We start from the raw sequence: 18,046 nt of genomic DNA on the forward strand, positions 1-18,046 counted from the left end.
TCACAACATCATACCTGGCAATCTGCAATATTGTAACAAGATTATCCACCTTATTTCTTATACTATGTGCATTTGGATACAACACCTTGAGTACCGTATTTTGATTAAGTATTCTGTTTATGCTATATAAATAGGTTACATTAATGATTATACAGATTATAACTTTGAAATTCTTGGAATTAACATTTAAATATACATCTTGGAATAATTACCAAGGGATTTGGAAATTAGAGCTTGTAGTCATTTCTAGTGCTCATACTACAGACTCGATCTAGTACCAAAAACACTCATTTCTAACTAAGTATTGTCATGTTTGATCCAGCCTCTAGGTATCCTGTCAATCCTGGAAGAGGAATGCATGTTCCCAAAAGCCACAGACATGTCATTCAAAGCCAAGCTATATGACAATCACCTTGGCAAATCTCCCAATCTGCAGAAACCACGGCCAGACAAAAAACGCAAATATGAGGCTCACTTTGAGCTGGTTCATTATGCCGGTGTGGTAAGTTAGTCATTTTGTACAAAAGCATGATTATAGATGTGGAAAATTTATACTGCCATGCATTACACTGATGTAACAGTACCTGAGAGGAAATGAGTGAGGTCAAGAAGGTTCAGGGCCACACGTTTCTTTAAATATGAAAGGTCAAATGAGCAAGAAACCTGGAATGTCAACGGACATTGAGGGTTGGATAAAGATAATGGAAGCATATTACAGGTGTAGAGTATAGAATATTATAATGATATAAACTGATCCAAGGTTTTGGCCAAAAGGGTCAAATTAGTCTACAGTTCAAGTTCATTGTCATCTGACTGTACATATATTCAACCAAATGAAACAATGTTCCTCTGGATCGCAGTGGATCCACAAAACATATATCACGTACAGCACATAAAACAAAATATTATCACAAATAAATTACTAAAATTTAATTCAAATGCATGTGAAGTGTGCAGCATGGATAAACAGTAAACAGCTTGCTGTCCTTGAGATGAGACCTCAGTGTTAGCAGGGTATTTATTAGTCTCACAGCCTGACGGAAGAAATTTAGCCAATCTGGCAGATGGAGAGGAAGGGATTAATCAAATGTAGTCATCATGGTACTGTTAGAGGGAGATCCTGTTTGATCACGTTGTTTGGAGATGTAACAGGGTGTATTGGTGTAGCTGACATGGACTTCAGTAAGGTCTTGACAAGGCTACATGGGAGACCGAAACAAAATGTTAGAGCATACGAATCCAAAGCAAGTTTGCAAATTGGATCCATGGCAATAGAGTTGTGCAGCACAGAAATAGGCCCTTTAGCCTAACACATCATGCCAGCCTTTTATTTTTATATTTATATATATATATATATATATATATAAAATTTATCTATTTGGAGGAACAACACAGAACAGGCCATTCGAGCTGCACCACCCAACAATCCCCAGCTTAACCCTAGCCTAATCACAGGACAACTCTCAATGAACAACTAACCTACTAAACTGTACATCTTTGGACTGTGGGAGGAAACCAGAGCACCTGGAGAAGACCCATGCATTCCACAGGGAGAATGTACAAACTCCTCACAGGTGACAGTGGAATTGAATTCCACCTTCAGACATCCTAAGCTATAATAGCCTCACATTAACCTCTATGCTACAGTGGTGCTAATTTTTTTTGGTCATCTACACTAAACCTACTTATCTGCATTAGGTCCGTAAATTTCTCTGCCTGCCCAACTAGCTGTTAAGCATAGTAAAATGAGATGCTATGCCTTTTACTTTAAGCTTCTTCCTCTGCTATGCTAATCTTCATTGCTGATGTACATCTCTCTCCATGGGTGTTAAAGGCAACAACTAATTTGGATTTCCTGTAGGTTCCCTACAACATTATCGGGTGGCTTGATAAAAACAAGGACCCATTGAATGAAACTGTGGTGGCACTGTTTCAGAAATCCTCCAACAAGCTGTTAGCAGCATTGTATGAAAACTACATCAGTGCTGAAGCAGGTAAATTATTCTCAACTTGCTGTTATCTAAATCGATGTTTGTACTGCCCATTTCAGGAAACTTTTCAATACTTTGTTCTCGCAATAGAATCCTGGCTTCAAATTCTGGTCTTTTCTATAAAATTATTCCTACCATGTACCTGACACCCATCCCAAATTTCAGTCCTTGCCCTCAATCTTGATTTCAAAGTCAGGTAGAATTTACTGGTGTAGTATTTCCTTATCCTTCCTTCTTTGGTTGTAGTGATTGTGAATTAGGGAGAGGTTGTAAGCACACCTTTGACAAATAACTGCAGTGTATTTCATGGATAGTATGAAATATAGCCACAATGTGGAAATGTTGGAGGGAGGTGAGTGTTTCCGATAGTGGATTAAGTGCCAGTAAAGTAGACTGCTTTGGGGAGGGGGCAGGAAGAACAGAATAAATGGCCATAATAGGTTGAAAAGGGAGCGGGCTTGATCAAATGGGCTAATCCTACTCCTATATGCTATGTCAGGAATGGCATTGAATTTCTGAAATGTGTTGAAGCCCCAGTTTTCTAATGAGTGGAAAGTATTTCATTACAGTTCAAAATCAGATTTTGAAGATGGTGGTAACACACAAAATGCTGGAGGAATTCAGCAGGCCAGGCAACATCTATGGAAAAAAAGTACAGTGGACATTTCAGGCTGAGGTGCTTTGGTAGGACTGGAGGAAAAAAGATGAGTAGATTTAAAAGAAGGGGGAGGGGTGAAGTAGAGAGCTGGGAAGTAGTTTGCTGAAAGAGATACAGGGCTGGAGAAGGGGGAGTCTGATAGGAGGAAACAAGGCTAAGAAAGAAAGAAAAGTTGGGAGGAGCACCAGAGGGAGGCAATAGGCAGGCAAGGAGAGGAGGTGAGAGAGGGAAATAGATGTTAAATGTACGTATTGAAACCTATTGAGGGGATGGGGAATGGTGAAGGAGAGGGGAATGGGCCATTACTGAAAATTTGAGGAAACAATGTTCAAGCCATCAGGTTGGAGGCTACCCAGACGGAATATTAGGTGTTGATTCTCCAACCTGAGTGTGGCCTCATCACAACAGTAGAGGAGGCCATGGATTGACATATTGGAATGGGAATGGGAAGTGGAATTAAAATGGGTGGCCACTGGGAGATCCCACTTGTTCTAGTGGACGGAGCTTGGGTGCTCAGTGAAGCGGTCTCCCAATCTACATCGGGTCTTACCAGTACACAAGAAGCCACACTGGGAGCACTGGACACAGTAAACGACCCCAATAGACTCAAAGGTGAAGTGTCTCATCATTTGGAAGGACTGTTTGGGGCCCTGAATGGTATTGAGGGAAGAGGCGTAGGGGCAGGTGTAGCACTTGTTTTGCTTGTAAGGATAAGTGCCAGGAGGGAGATCAGTAGGGAGGGATGAATGGACAAGGGAGTTGCATAGGGAGCAATCCCTGTGGAAAGCAGAAGGTGGGGGGGGGGGGGGGGGAAGATGTGCTTGGTGGTGGGGATCCCATTGGAGATGGCGGAAGTTTCAGAGAATTATGACCACCAACTCAAGCTGCAAGTTAATCTTTAGGAAATACTGTGGTGAATATCTGGACAAATAAAATTACAACATCTCAAGAGCATTGGTACAGGTGCTTGGGTAGGAAAATACGGGCAACTGCAATTAACATGAGAATCCAGGTCAGCATTGGTGAGATGGGACAAGAAGGTGCATCCATTTCTGTGCTCAGTTTCTTTGATTACACTGCACAATAGTCACTGTGTCGGTGTGTCAATTTCACTCTTGAGCTACGAGCTACACCTTTTGGTCACATCAGCAAATTCCTCTGTGACCACAATTGATTCTGGAATATGAATGATGCTTTCTGATTTTCATCCGCTGGATATTTTAGAGTTTCTCTTTTTATTCCAGCCCAGGAGCAGGGCAAGTCAGGAACAAAAGAAAAGCGGAAGAAGGCTGCCTCTTTCCAGACTGTCTCCCAGTTACATAAGGTAAGATTCATCTCTACCTACTATCCGGTTTCAAGGTGGCCTTTTGAAAACATGCTATTCTCCTCAAATGTTGTCAGTTGTGCCACTGCTAGCATGTAGACCTCTTCCCAGAGTGTGTCAACACATTCCTTTGATAATATGAACAATTTGCAAGTGCTTGATTATATGCCACTTTAGATTTTAAACTGAAAATGGTCCAGCCATCAGTGACACAGACACAGTGACAAAGTCAAATTAAATTTCCGTATCTAATTGACTGAAATCATGAAGCACCCTCACTGTTCACATAGAAAGATGCAGATTGCCTAAAAACCATTAGCGCTTTGTGTTTAGTTTGTACAGCTTCTCAATATAAAGTCTCTTACATCTAACAATTCGACATTTCATAAGTTGTAAATTCCTCAACATGTAAAACAAGATTGAAAGCACTTTTGTGAAGTTATAAACTTCAGTATGCTACTGAGCATAACATCCAAAGCATTAATTGACAGAACACGTTCTATACAAGCAAGCAACACACACAAAATGCTGGTGGAATGCAGCAGGCCAGGCAGCATCTATAGGAAGAAACAATGTTGACGTTTTGGGCCAAGACCCTTTGTCAGGTCTAACTGAAAGAAAAGATAATAAGAGATTTGAAAGTAGAAGGGGGAGGGGGAAATCCAAAATGATAAGAGAAGACCGGCAGGGGTGGGGTGAAGCCAAGAGCTGGAAAGGTGATTGGCAAAAGGGATACAGAGCTGGAGAAAGGAAAGGATCATGGGACGGGAGGCATAGGGAGAAAGAACAGGGGAGGGGAGCACCAGAGGGAGATGGAGAACAGGCAAAGAGTGATGGTCAGAGAGAGAGAGAGAGACAGAAAAGGAGGGGGGGAATAAGTAAATCAGGGATGGAGGAGGAGGGGCATTAACAGAAATTAGAGAAGTCAATGTTCATGCCATCAGGTTGGAGGCTACCCAGCCGGTATATAAGGTGTTGTTCCTCCAACCTGAGTGTGGCTTCATCTTTCCTTTCTCCAGCTCTGTATCTCTTTTGCCAATCACCTTTCCAGCTCTTGGCTTCACCCTGCCCCCACCAGTCTTCTCCTATCATTTTGGATCTCCCCTCCTCTCCTACTTTCAAATCTCTTACTGTCTTTTCTTTCAGTTAGTCCTGACAAAGGGTCTCGGCCCAAAATGTCGACATTGTTTCTCCCTATAGATGCTGCCCGGCCTGCTGTGTTCCACCAGCATTTTGTGTGTGTTGCTTGAATTTCCAGCATCTGCAGATCTCCTCGTCTATACAAGCAAACTGGTTTATCCTTCAGAGTGGGGAAGTGCACTGGGAGCAGAATAAGGATGGGGTTGGAGAATTGGTGGAGAGATAGCGTAGGGGATCCCAGGGAAAGAGGAAAAGGAAGGTCTGGGTGGAATGTGGGGGATGTTCAGTGAAGGGAGCTGCTCGGAAGATCATTTAGACCATAAGACATAGGTGCAGAATCAGGCCATCGAACCTGCTCAGCCATTTCATCATGGCTGATCCATTTCTCTCTCAACCCTATTCTCCTGTTTTATAATCTTTCACACCATGACTAATCAAGAACATATCAACCTCCATCTTAAATACACCCAGCTACCTGTGGCAAATTCCTCCTCGTCTCACTCTATTTTGAGGCTATGTCGAGACTCATCCACCAAAGTAAACATCCACAATATCTAGGCCTTTCAACATTTGATAGGTCTCAGTGAGATCCCCCTCATTCTTCTAAATTCCAGAAAGCACAGGCTCAGAGCCTTCAATTACTACTCATACTTTAACCCTTTCTTTCCCAGAACCAGTTTTGTGAATCTCCTCTGAACCCTCTCCAATGTCAGCACATTCTTTCTTCAAATAAGGGGTTTGAAACTGCTCACTATACTCCAAGAGAGGCCTCACCCATGCCTTATACAGCCTCAATAATATACCTTTGCTTTTTTATTCTTTTTTATATTCTAGTCCTCCTAAAATGAACCTAACATCACATTTGCCTTCCTCACCAGTGATTCTACCTCCAGATTAACCTACAGGGAATTCTGCACAGAAACTCCCAAATATCTTCACACTCTGGATTTTTGAATTTTCTCCCCATTTAGAAAACAGTCTATGCTTTTATTCCTTCTACCAGAGTGCATGATGACATACTTCCTGACACTGTATTCGTCTGCACCTCTTTGCCTATTCTCCTAATCTGTCTAAGTCCTTCTGCAGCCTCTCTACTTCATCAATACTACCTGCCCCTCCACCTATCTTCATATCATCCATAAACCTGGCCACAAAGCCATCGTTTTTATCATCCAGATCATTGACATATAACGTAAAAAGAGGCAATCCCAACATAGACTCCTGCGGCATACCACAAGTCACCAGCAGCCAATCTGAAAAGGATCCCTTTATACCCACTCTCTTAATGCTCTATTCATACTAGTATCTTTCCTATAATTTAAAAAGCCTGTGGAGATTATTAGGGAGGTAAAGTAGATGGAAGGAGAGATGCCAAGAAACTCATGTAGAAAGAGATGCAATTAAATATGAGGACATCGGTGGGGTGGAATAGAGAATTAATCAACTGTACTGAAAATTAATAGACATTGTGGTGTGAGATGGATGTTTGAACACCCTGTTGCAGCCCATGTTGGTGCAGGCCTTTACTGAATACCTGATCAGGTTTCAGACCTGCTGTTTTAGTGTTTGAAGCCCACACGTTTCTAAGCTGCATATACTGTGTAAAATTTTGCTTAGGTGATGTCAATCAAATTTTGATTTCACTGTGTATGCCCTGTGTCGTCCATGCACACATATACCAAGGAACAATACCAATGGTCTGGAAGTGCAATACTTGTGGATAAAGTAATATAGTTGGGTTTTTATAACATCCTTTCACTTGCACCATATGACAGAAATTTTTGCCTCAGTTCTTTGTTGTGGGTTCCCAGGTCATTATGGTATTTGCTCTGTTAGATTGTTGAATTATTGAAAAGGCATTATCAAAGAGCTTCTCAAATTCTCTAAATTTATTAACGTATGAGGGTGAATCAGAAACTGACAACTCTGATTCTTGAGGAGTCTGTCAGGGTTTCTGTTTAATATGTATTTCTTAATAAATGTAGATATATTATGGAGACATCTAGACAAAGCAAGAGATAATAGATTAGCTTTATTTATCATATGAAACATACAGTGAAATGTGTTGTTTGCATCAAGGATGTGCTTGGCAGCCTGAAGTGTCACTACACTTCCGGCAGCAACATGGCATGCCTACGACTTACTAATTCTAACCTGTATGTGGGAGGTCACGGGGAGAACGTACAAACTGCAGCAGGAATTGAACCCTGATCTTACAGCTGGTCCCTATTTGCAAAATAGTAAAGGGCACAGAATTCAGGTTTTTCCTGATGAGTCTGAAATGAGATCTAGGTTTGACATTCTGCTTTCCATATATGAAGACTTTTAATCAAATTTTAGTTTACATCAAGCAAAGTCAATCGTCACGTGTCAAACATTGTCAGTCACTATAGTTAGATATGAAGTAAACTCCTTTAAACTTACTAAATAATGGTTCATACCCCCCCCCCCACCTAATGGCCATCATGCCCCACTACACTGGAATCATTTGTTCCTTTACCCACACCATTGTTCTCCAAGTGAGATTTCATGTAAATTTTGTTTAGCTATAGTTGCTCTCAATTCTATATTCAAGTCATCAAATATTGGTTTGGGGTTGGCTCAGATCTCTTTATTATTTCCATCCACTCACTGGACTGAGAAAGAAAGAAAGAACTGATAACTGCACACCTGTTATGACCTCAGAACTTTACAGCCACTGAAGTTTGTTTAAAGCAGGGATTCCCAACTTTTTTTATGCCACAGACCCCCTGGTTTAAAGTGTAACCATTACTGCAATGCAAGATCAGGGGATCTTCACAATATTAAGTCTGAATTTAGATTACAGTATCCCTAAAAGAATAGAAATGGCGAGTTTCTATCAATGATTCCTTTATTGTAAATTGGTCTCTGTACAATTAAAGAACAATTCTTCAGATGCTAGAGTTATCACATTGTTTGTATCTATAGACAGCTGCCGGTGGGCTATTTCTGAATTCAGAGCCCCAAACCCTATCTTAGTCAGCATATAATCACCTTGGAACCATACTGACAATTCCAAGAGAGAGAAGATGGGTTAAGCATTTCACTAATTGGGACCAACAACACCCTCTTGTTTAGGCTTCTAGGGTTGAGAGGGAATATGAGAATATTGGGGACGTCAGGTTTCTGGATGGCTGAGATGAAATGGCCAATAGCTTCCAATGTCTCAACTGATCACGCGATTTCTTTCTGAGCTGTCGAGATCAAGGTGGTTAAGACTTGCAGTGATGTTTAGCTGATTGATGAATGAACATCACTTTAAGTCTGTGCTATCTTTCTACTCACAATCTGCTGAAGAGTAGAATGTGGTAAGTATGGAAAGAGCTATTGAGGAAAATCATGAGTCTCATCCCTGATCTGACTTCCCCAAACACCCAGAGGGTGCTGATCAAACAGAGCTTTATTCCCTCAGCAATCTTCATTTATCTCCTGTTAAACAGAGGGAATCACCTTTAACCAGATGTAAGTCTATAATAACCAGACTGACTGGCAGTAACCAGAGTGATGTCCCACATAACTGAAGAGAATAGGTGTTCAACCAGAGGGTGTGGTGGTACCGCAGTGATTAATTTAACAGAGCGGTAACCAGCCACTGGGACTAACAATCCAGGGGATTCACTTCAAATCCCATCATTGCTGATGTGAAATTTAAATTCTGTTACTAATTTGTAATAAAAAAATAATTAGTCTGGATGTGATGAGGAACAAGATACCAGGTTAAAAGGAAAATCCAACTTGTTCACAAATGGGGAGGAACTCTGGTGTCCTTTTTTTGTCTAGTTTATATGTGACTCTAGACCCACCAGTGGACTCGATCCTGAAATGGCCAAACTTCTTTGTTCACAATATCTGAGGATATGAAAGATGAATACAACTGTTAGAATTCCCCTGGTAACCAGAGGGAAGTATGTCCAGTACTTGTACTAGATACGCCACAACACTAGCATGATTTAATGTCAACGTCGGGGTCAGCATGTGAGTAAGTTTGGGGAAGCACTACTTGAATTACTTGTGAAAAAGGCTGATTATTGGAAATGGAATCAGCCAATATCTACTAATGTAGAACAGATTGGATTAATAGGGTTATTTTTTTATTGTCTCAGGAGAACCTCAACAAGCTGATGACTAACTTGCGATCAACACAGCCTCATTTTGTGCGCTGTATTATTCCCAATGAAACCAAGACACCGGGTAGGCAACGTGTTTCCAGCACCACTGTTGCATTCCAAGCTTGATGCTGTTGATGTATAATATCAAAACCTAATCCAGGCCCACGTTAGTGAAATTACTCTCCAACTTTCTTCCAAATATATTGGTGAATGTGTGGCTATAGAAGGGGGTTACAGGCCAAAACTCTTATTGCAACAGGGCTCCTGATCAAGGGTGTCAGCCCAAAATGTGAACTGTTTATTGCCTTCCACAGATTCTGCCTGATTTGCTGAGTTTCTTCAACATTTTGTGTGTTGCTCTGGATTTCCAGCATCTGCAGAATCTCTTGTGTTTCCTTACTTCCATCTGTCTTCTCCCTGCTCTCTGTATTTTTATTGTTCCCCATTTCACTTGGCCAAGTTTTCTCTCTCTCTCACACACACGCACACACACACGCACACGCACACACAGACACACACACACACACGCACACACAGACGCGCACACACATGCACGCAGACGCACGCACACACACACACACACACACACACACACACACACACAATCCTATCTAAGGTAATTTTTAAAAGGGATAAGGATGGTCAGAATTTAGGTCATGAACTGGGAGCAGACTGATTTCAGTATCATACGACAGCAGCTGGCAAAACTAGACAGGGACCATTGCATTCAACAGCAGGAGACATGTTAAATTGATGAGAGTTCATGGTGAAAGGTAAGGACAAGAAACTGTGGATGTAAATGGATATCAAGGGCTGGATAAAGGGTAAAAGAAAGTTTATATGAGACATAGGGAACAGAGGGAAAGGTGGTCTTTGAAAAGTATTGAGTCTTAAATGAATAAAAGGAAATATTGGCTATTTTCATTTGTTCATTATATGCTGTGTTATAATTGGATGTTTTAGTCATCTTGAAAGTGGGTAACTCCACAGGTCTTGAAGAGATGTATCCCAGGCTGCTATGGGAGGCAAAGGAAGACATTAATGGGGCCTTGACAGGTTGTTACGTCTTTGTTGGGCGCAGGGGAGGTGCCAGATGATTGGAGAACAACAAAAATTGAAAAGGGACGCTGCGGATAAGCCAATATTTACAGGCCTGTGAACTTAATATAACTATACAAGAACTTGAGAGACAGAATTAATCTGCACTTGGAAAGGGAAAGGATAGTCAAAGATTGTCTGCATGGTTTTGTTAGGGGAGATCTAACTTTAAAGTGTCATATCCTGGGGAAAAAGACTGTTTGATCCATCTTATTGTAACCCTCTGTAAGATCACCCCTCAGCCTCCTTAACTCAAGGAAGACATTCCCAGCCTATCAAGTCTCACCCCGTAATTTAATCCCTTGTGTCCCGGAAATGCCTTTGTAATGATTTTTCTGACTCTTTCAACAGTGCAGTGAGCAGAACTGCACACAGTACTCCAGTTTCAGTCTGACCGATCCCCTAACCCACTTCAACGTGATGTCCCAACTCATGGTCTCATCTGATGAAGGCAAGCAAACATATGTCTTCTTCACTGTGTTGCCTATCTATGCAGCCATTTTCTAAGGTCTAAGCTATCTTCGTTCTGCAACATTCCATAGGCCCTGTCTTTCACTGTGCAAGTCCTGAATGATGATTTGAAGTAAAGTTTGCCTGCCAGCTTAGTGTAATAGAGTCATAGAAGAGTGCAGCACAGAAACGGGCCCTTCCACCCATCTAGTCCATGTCAAGCTATTTAAACTGCCTACCCTCATCGACCTGCACCGATCACAATCATTCATGTATCTATCCAAACTTTGCTTAAACATTGAAATTGTGCTTGCATGCACTATCTGTGCCAGTAGCTCAATCCACACTCTCGTGACCCTTTGAGTGAAGAAGTTTCTTCTCATGTTCCCCTTAAAATGTTCAACTTTCACCCTTAACCCATGACCTTTGGTTGTAGTTCCACCCAACCTCAGTGGGGGGAAAACCCTGCTTGCATTTACCCTATTTATACCCTTATAATTTTGTATACTTTTTGTATACTTTTGTATAAATCTCTCCTCAATCTTCTAAGTTCCAAGGAATAAAGTCCTAACCGTAGACTCTCTCTTGCATTTTATTTGCCAAAGTGCAAGACCTCACATTTGTACAGATGAAACTCTGTCTGCCATTTTTTTGCAACTGATCTTTATATATCTTGCTGGATCTTCCTCAATATCATAACTCTGGCACTTTTTGTGTCATCTGCAGATTTACTATTTAGCCAACCCATACTTATAACAAACAACAGAGGTCCCGGCCCTGATCTTTGATACCACTGATGGCTCTCAACAGAAACCTTTAAGGGCAAGGATGAGAACTTTGTTAGGATCTGTGTGAGTGATACTTTAGGATCACAGCTGATCTTTGATCTCAGTATCACTGTCCTGCACAAACTCCATATCCCATGATTTCCTTAAAATCAAATAATCAAAATATGTTGACCTCAAGTATATTCAGTAACTGAGCCTCCACCACATTCTTGGGTAGCCAGATCTAAAGATTCACTGTGTCTGGGATGCCTTTAGCTGACAGCAAGCCTCTAGTTACATGTGACTCTTCAAAAAGGCCTAAATTAAAGGATGCTAAATGAGACTCCTCTGAAAGAGGGCATTTCCATTTAGATGGTTGACTAATGCTCGCTGCTGTTAACTGGCTGTTGTCCATTTTGCAGGTGCAATGGACCCATTCTTGGTCCTACACCAGCTGCGTTGTAATGGTGTGCTTGAAGGAATCCGCATTTGCCGCAAAGGGTTTCCAAACAGAGTTCTGTACGCCGACTTCAAGCAGCGGTAAGGACTGGCGCCAATTAATAGCATGTTGTCTTCAGTTTTGACTGCTTCAGGAATGACAAAATGTAGGCCAACTGATGTCTTCGTCATTGTTCCCATTGACATGAGTATTACCTGGAGCAAACTCTTCAGTCCTGACTGAAGACACCTTATCAATGTTACATCAGCACCTTTTCACCTTTTACTTTGTAATCATAATGAAGATGGTAAGCTGCCTGAAAGTTAGCTATTTCCCCTTCTCATATAAACATTAGGTCACCATAGAGATATTCTGTGAGACGTTATTTGGCTGTGGGGAGACATTATTGAAGAACTCTTATCACTCACCTGATACCCCCATCCTACTAGGACCTCAATTGTCATTGAGAACTTTAGCAAAACCTAGGAGATCATGGCCCAGATTGTATTGACACATTCTTGCTACTTGCACCCACTCACTTGCCATTCTCCTGACTATACCTCAGCCTGGCCAAGTGGTTAAGGTGTTCGTCTAGTTATCTGAAGGTAGCTAGTTCGAGCCTTGGTTGAGGCTTGTGTGTGTGTCCTTGAGCAAGGCACTTAACCACACATTGCTCTGTGATGACACCGGTGCCAAGCTGTATGGATCCTAATGCTCTTCCCGTGGACAACATTGGTGGCGTGGAGAGGGGAGACTTGCAGCTTGGGCAACTGCCTATCTTCCATTTTAAAAAAAACCTTGCCCAGACTTGCGCCCTGGAAACTTTCCAAGGTGCAAATCCATGGTCTATCGAGACTAACAAAGGCCTACCTGAAAGTGAAAGTAAATAAGGTGAAAGTAAATACGAAAGGTTTCTACAGTTATATATAAGGTGAAAGTAAATCCGAAAGGTTTCTACAGTTATATTAAAAGCAAGAGGATAGTGAGGGATAAAATTGGCCCCTTAGAGAATCAGGGTGGTCAGCTATGTGTGGAGCCGAGGGAGATGGGAGAGATTTTGAACGATTTCTTCTCTTCGGTATTCACTAAGGAGAAGGATATTGAATTGTGTAAGGTGTGGGAAACAAGTAAGGAAGTTATGGAACCTATGACAATTAAAGAGGTGGAAGTACTGGCGCTTTTAAGAAATTTAAAAGTGGATAAATCTCCGGATCCTGACAGGATATTCCCCAGGACCTTGAGGGAAGTTTGTGTAGAGATAGCAGGAGCTCTGACGGAGATCTTTCAGATGTCATTAGAAACGGGGATTGTGCCGGAGGATTGGCGTATTGCTCATGTGGTTCCATTGTTTAAAAAGGGTTCTAGAAGGAAGCCTAGCAATTATAGACCTGTCAGTTTGACATCAGTGGTGGGTAAATTAATGGAAAGTATTCTTAGAGATAGTATTTATAATTATCTGGATAGACAGGATCTGATTAGGAGTAGCCAGCATGGATTTGTGCGTGGAAGGTCATGTTTAACAAACCTTATTGAATTTTTTGAAGAAGTTACGAGGAACGTTGACGAGGGTAAGGCAGTGGATGTAGTCCATATGGACTTCAGCAAAGCCTTTGACAAAGTTCCACATGGAAGGTTAGTTAAGAAGGTTCAGTCGTTAGGTATTAATGCTGGAGTAATAAAATGGATTCAACAGTGGCTAGATGGGAGATGCCAGAGAGTAGTGGTGGATAATTGTTTATCGGGATGGAGGCCGGTGACTAGCGGGGTGCCTCAGGGATCTGTTTTGGGCACCATGTTGTTTGTAATATACATAAATGATCTGGATGATGGGGTGGTAAATTGGATTAGTAAGTATGCCGATGATACTAAGGTAGGAGGTGTTGTGGATAATGAGGTGGGTTTTCAAAGCTTGCAGGGAGATTTATGCTGGTTAGAAGAATGGGCTGAACATTGGCAGATGGAGTTTAATGCTGAGAAGTTTGAGGTTCTACATTTTGGCAGGAATAATCCAAATAGAACATACAGAGTAAATGGTAGGACATTGAGGAATGCAGAGGAACAGAGAGATCTAGGAATAACTGTGCATAGTTCCCTGAAAGTGGAGTCTCATGTAGATAGGGTGGTGAAGAGGGCTTTTGGAACGCTGGCCTTTATAAATCAAAGCATTGAGTACAGAAGTTGGGATGTAATGCTAAAGTTGTACAAGGCATTGGTAAGGCCAAATTTGTAATATTGTGTGCAGTTCTGGTCACCGAATTATAGGAAAGATATCAATAAATTAGAGAGAGTGCAGAGAAGATTTACTAGGATGTTACCTGGGTTTCAGCACTTAAGTTACAGAGAAAGGTTGAACAAGTTAGGTCTCTACTCATTGGAGCGTAGAAGGTTGAGGGGGGATTTGATCGAGGTATTTAAAATTTTGAGAGGGATAGATAGAGTTGACGTGAATAGGCTGGTTCCATTGAGAGTAGGGGAGATTCAAATGAGAGGACATGATTTGAGAGTTAGGGGGCAGAAGTTTAAGGGAAACACAAGGGGGTATTTCTTTACTCAGAGAGTGATAGCTGTGTGGAATGAGTTTCCTGTAGAAGTAGTAGAGGCCAGTTCAGTTGTGTCATTTAAGGTAAAATTGGATAGGTATATGGACAGGAAAGGAGTGGAGGGTTATGGGCTGAGTGTGGGTAGGTGGGACTAGGTAAGATTAAGAGTTCGGCAGGACTAGGAGGGCTGAGATGGCCTGTTTCCGTGCTGTGATTGTTATATGGTTATATGGTTATACCTATCTACCTACTTCAGTCTACTCCAGATATGTGAAATGAGCTGTCAGATGAAGTGGTTGAGGCAGGAGCAATAATAGCCATCAAAAGACAATTTGTCAGGTACATGGATTGGAATGATCCAGGGGTTCCCAATGTTTTTTATGCCATGGACCCCAGGGTGGCAACCCTGATGGTGGCAAATGGGACTAGCTAAGATGGGCATTTTAGTAGGCATGGACCAGTTGGGCCAAAGTACTTTCTTGAAGCACTTCCCAAATTCATGACTAATGCAGTCAGGAAAAATTGCATCAAGTGCTTGGAAACATGAGCACCCACAAGTTGTTCTCCAAGTCTGACACCATCTTGATTTGAAAAGATATCACTGACTTTGCATTCTCAACAGATGCATGTCATGGAACTGCTTACCACAGCATTGAGGGAGTACCATACTTTCAATAGAATAATTCCAGTGCTTCACGGCAGCAGCTCAAAACCGCCACCTCGAGGACAATTAAGGAATGGCAATTAAACCCACATTCTAGAAAAGGATAAAAAAAATACAGACCTGGCGGGTCCAAGATATGTATCCTTGAGATGTTGCGGGCTATCACCAAAAGGATGGTACTTCAAAACATTCTCTGACCTCGTTGTCCTGACCTGGACAAGTTGGGACACCGAACCCAACTTATGTGCTTATGAGTCTGTTATGTGCTTCAAAATCCTACGAATTTTATTCATTGACTGCTAAAATCAACCAAAAGCATTTTACAAATGTTTAAGATCAGATTTCTTGGATGGCTCTTTTGAGCTCTTACTCAGTAAAACATAAAGGGTTGAATTGCTGATAGGGGAGGGGACTTCCATCACTTGATACCATCAACAACAACCTCACTTTGCTTTTGTCGAATTGCAGCTACCGTATACTCAACCCAAGTGCTGTTCCTGAAGACAAGTTTGTCGACAGCAGAAAAGCAACAGAGAAATTGTTGGGCTCCCTTGATATTGATCATACTCAGTATAAGTTTGGCCACACAAAGGTAAGGCCAGAGACTTTAAGAACAGAAGCAACTGCTGCCGGCTGACCTAGCACTGGCTTAGAATATTCCCATTTCCTCCACTCAAATTATTGGCTCAGGAATTACATACAGCTTCATTACTGGAATATTAATTCTTAACAAGTTAGTTAATTATTTATGATTATTGGTCACTCTCCTCTTCTGTTCTCTTAAATTTTTCTAATTTTAATTTTATTCTAGTTTATTTCAAATGAAGTAATTTCCCCGATTTCCTCCTCTGCCTTCTGCTGTTTGCTGCTTTGTTGCCTATCCAAGGAGTTATTAAAACCCACTTCCCCACTCCATTTGAATGCAGTTCTCCTCTCTCATCTACTTACCCCAAACTTCTTTCCCTTCCTTCTCACACTTGCCACCTCTCACAACAAATCCCTTTGCTCTCATTGAACATTCTAGCACCCTTTTACCTCTGTCATCCACCTCACCCTACAACATTCAATCCCTTCCCCTGATCCGTGACCCTGCTCGTCTCCTTTCCCCCGATCCGTGACCCTGCTCGTCTCCCTTCCCCTGATCCGTGCCCCTGCTCGTCTCCCTTCCCCTGATCCATGACCCTGCTCGTCTCCCTTCCCCTGATCCATGCCCCTGCTCGTCTCCTTTCCCCTGATCCGTGCCCCTGCTCGTCTCCCTTCCCTGATCCGTGACCCTGCTCCTCTCCCTTCCCCTGATCCGTGCCCCTGCTCGTCTCCTTTCCCCTGATCCGTGCCCCTGCTCGTCTCCTTTCCCCAGATCTGTGCCCCTGCTCGTCTCCCTTCCCCTGATCCGTGACCCTGCTCATCTCCCTTCCCCTGATCCATGACCCTGCTCGTCTCCCTTCCCTGATCCGTGACCCTGCTCGTCTCCCTTCCCCAGATCCGTGCCCCTGCTCGTCTCCTTTCCCCAGATCCGTGCCCCTGCTCGTCTCCCTTCCCCAGATCCATGACCCTGCTCATCTCCCTTCCCCGATCCGTGACCCTGGTCGTCTCCCTTCCCCTGATCCGTGCCCCTGCTCATCTCCCTTCCCCCGATCCGTGACCCTGCTCGTCTCCCTTCCCCAGATCCATGACCCTGCTCGTCTCCCTTCCCAGATCCATGACCCTGCTCGTCTCCCTTCCCCAGATCCGTGACCCTGCTCGTCTCCCTTCCCTGATCCGTGACCCTGCTCCTCTCCCTTCCCCTGATCCGTGACCCTGCTCGTCTCCCTTCCCCTGATCCGTGCCCCTGCTCGTTTCCTTTCCCCTGATCCGTGCCCCTGCTCATCTCCCTTCCCCTGATCCGTGCCCCTGCTCGTCTCCCTTCCCCTGATCCATGCCCCTGCTCGTCTCCCTTCCCCTGATCCATGACCCTGCTCGTCTCCTTTCCCCTGATCCGTGACCCTGCTCATCTCCCTTCCCCCGATCCGTGACCCTGCTCGTCTCCTTTCCCCTGATCCGTGACCCTGCTCGTCTCCTGTCCCCTGATCTGTGCCCCTGCTCGTCTCCCTTCCCCTGATCCGTGCCCCTGCTCGTCTCCTTTCCCCTGATCCGTGACCCTGCTCGTCTCCCTTCCCTGATCCGTGACCCTGCTCGTCTCCCTTCCCCTGATCCGTGCCCCTGCTCGTCTCCCTTCCCCTGATCCGTGCCCCTGCTCGTCTCCCTTCCCCTGATCCGTGCCCCTGCTCGTCTCCCTTCCCCTGATCCGTGACCCTGCTCGTCTCCCTTCCCTGATCCGTGCCCCTGCTCGTCTCCCTTCCCCCGATCCGTGATCCTGCTCGTCTCCTTTCCCCCGATCCGTGACCCTGCTCGTCTCCCTTCCCCTGATCCGTGATCCTGCTCGTTTCCCTTCCCCTGATCCGTGACCCTGCTCGTCTCCCTTCCCCTGATCCGTGCCCCTGCTCGTTTCCCTTCCCCTGATCCATGACCCTGCTCGTCTCCCTTCCCTGATCCGTGATCCTGCTCGTCTCCCTTCCCCGATCCGTGCCCCTGCTCGTCTCCCTTCCCCTGATCCGTGCCCCTGCTCGTCTCCTTTCCCCTGATCCGTGCCCCTGCTCGTCTCCCTTCCCCCGATCCGTGACCCTGCTCGTCTCCCTTCCCCGATCCGTGACCCTGCTCGTCTCCCTTCCCCTGATCTGTGCCCCTGCTCGTCTCCCTTCCCCTGATCCGTGCCCCTGCTCGTCTCCCTTCCCCTGATCCGTGCCCCTGCTCGTCTCCCTTCCCCTGATCCGTGCCCCTGCTCGTCTCCCTTCCCTGATCCGTGCCC

General features: G+C 43.8%; 1 protein-coding gene across 1 annotated transcript in view; it reads left to right on the forward strand.

The window, feature by feature from the left end:
• Positions 1-18,046, forward strand: part of LOC132400034 (myosin-7-like) — a 111,549-nt gene that overhangs the window by 36,998 nt on the left and 56,505 nt on the right. Inside the window, exons 16-21 of the mRNA XM_059981110.1 lie at positions 323-502; positions 1,862-1,994; positions 3,894-3,973; positions 9,238-9,325; positions 11,981-12,098; positions 15,670-15,793. Of these exons, the coding sequence (XP_059837093.1) occupies positions 323-502; positions 1,862-1,994; positions 3,894-3,973; positions 9,238-9,325; positions 11,981-12,098; positions 15,670-15,793 (723 nt within the window). The remainder of the gene's footprint in view (positions 1-322; positions 503-1,861; positions 1,995-3,893; positions 3,974-9,237; positions 9,326-11,980; positions 12,099-15,669; positions 15,794-18,046) is intronic.

This window comes from Hypanus sabinus, chromosome 9 (genome assembly GCF_030144855.1).
Source record: "Hypanus sabinus isolate sHypSab1 chromosome 9, sHypSab1.hap1, whole genome shotgun sequence".
Classification (NCBI taxonomy): domain Eukaryota; kingdom Metazoa; phylum Chordata; class Chondrichthyes; order Myliobatiformes; family Dasyatidae; genus Hypanus; species Hypanus sabinus.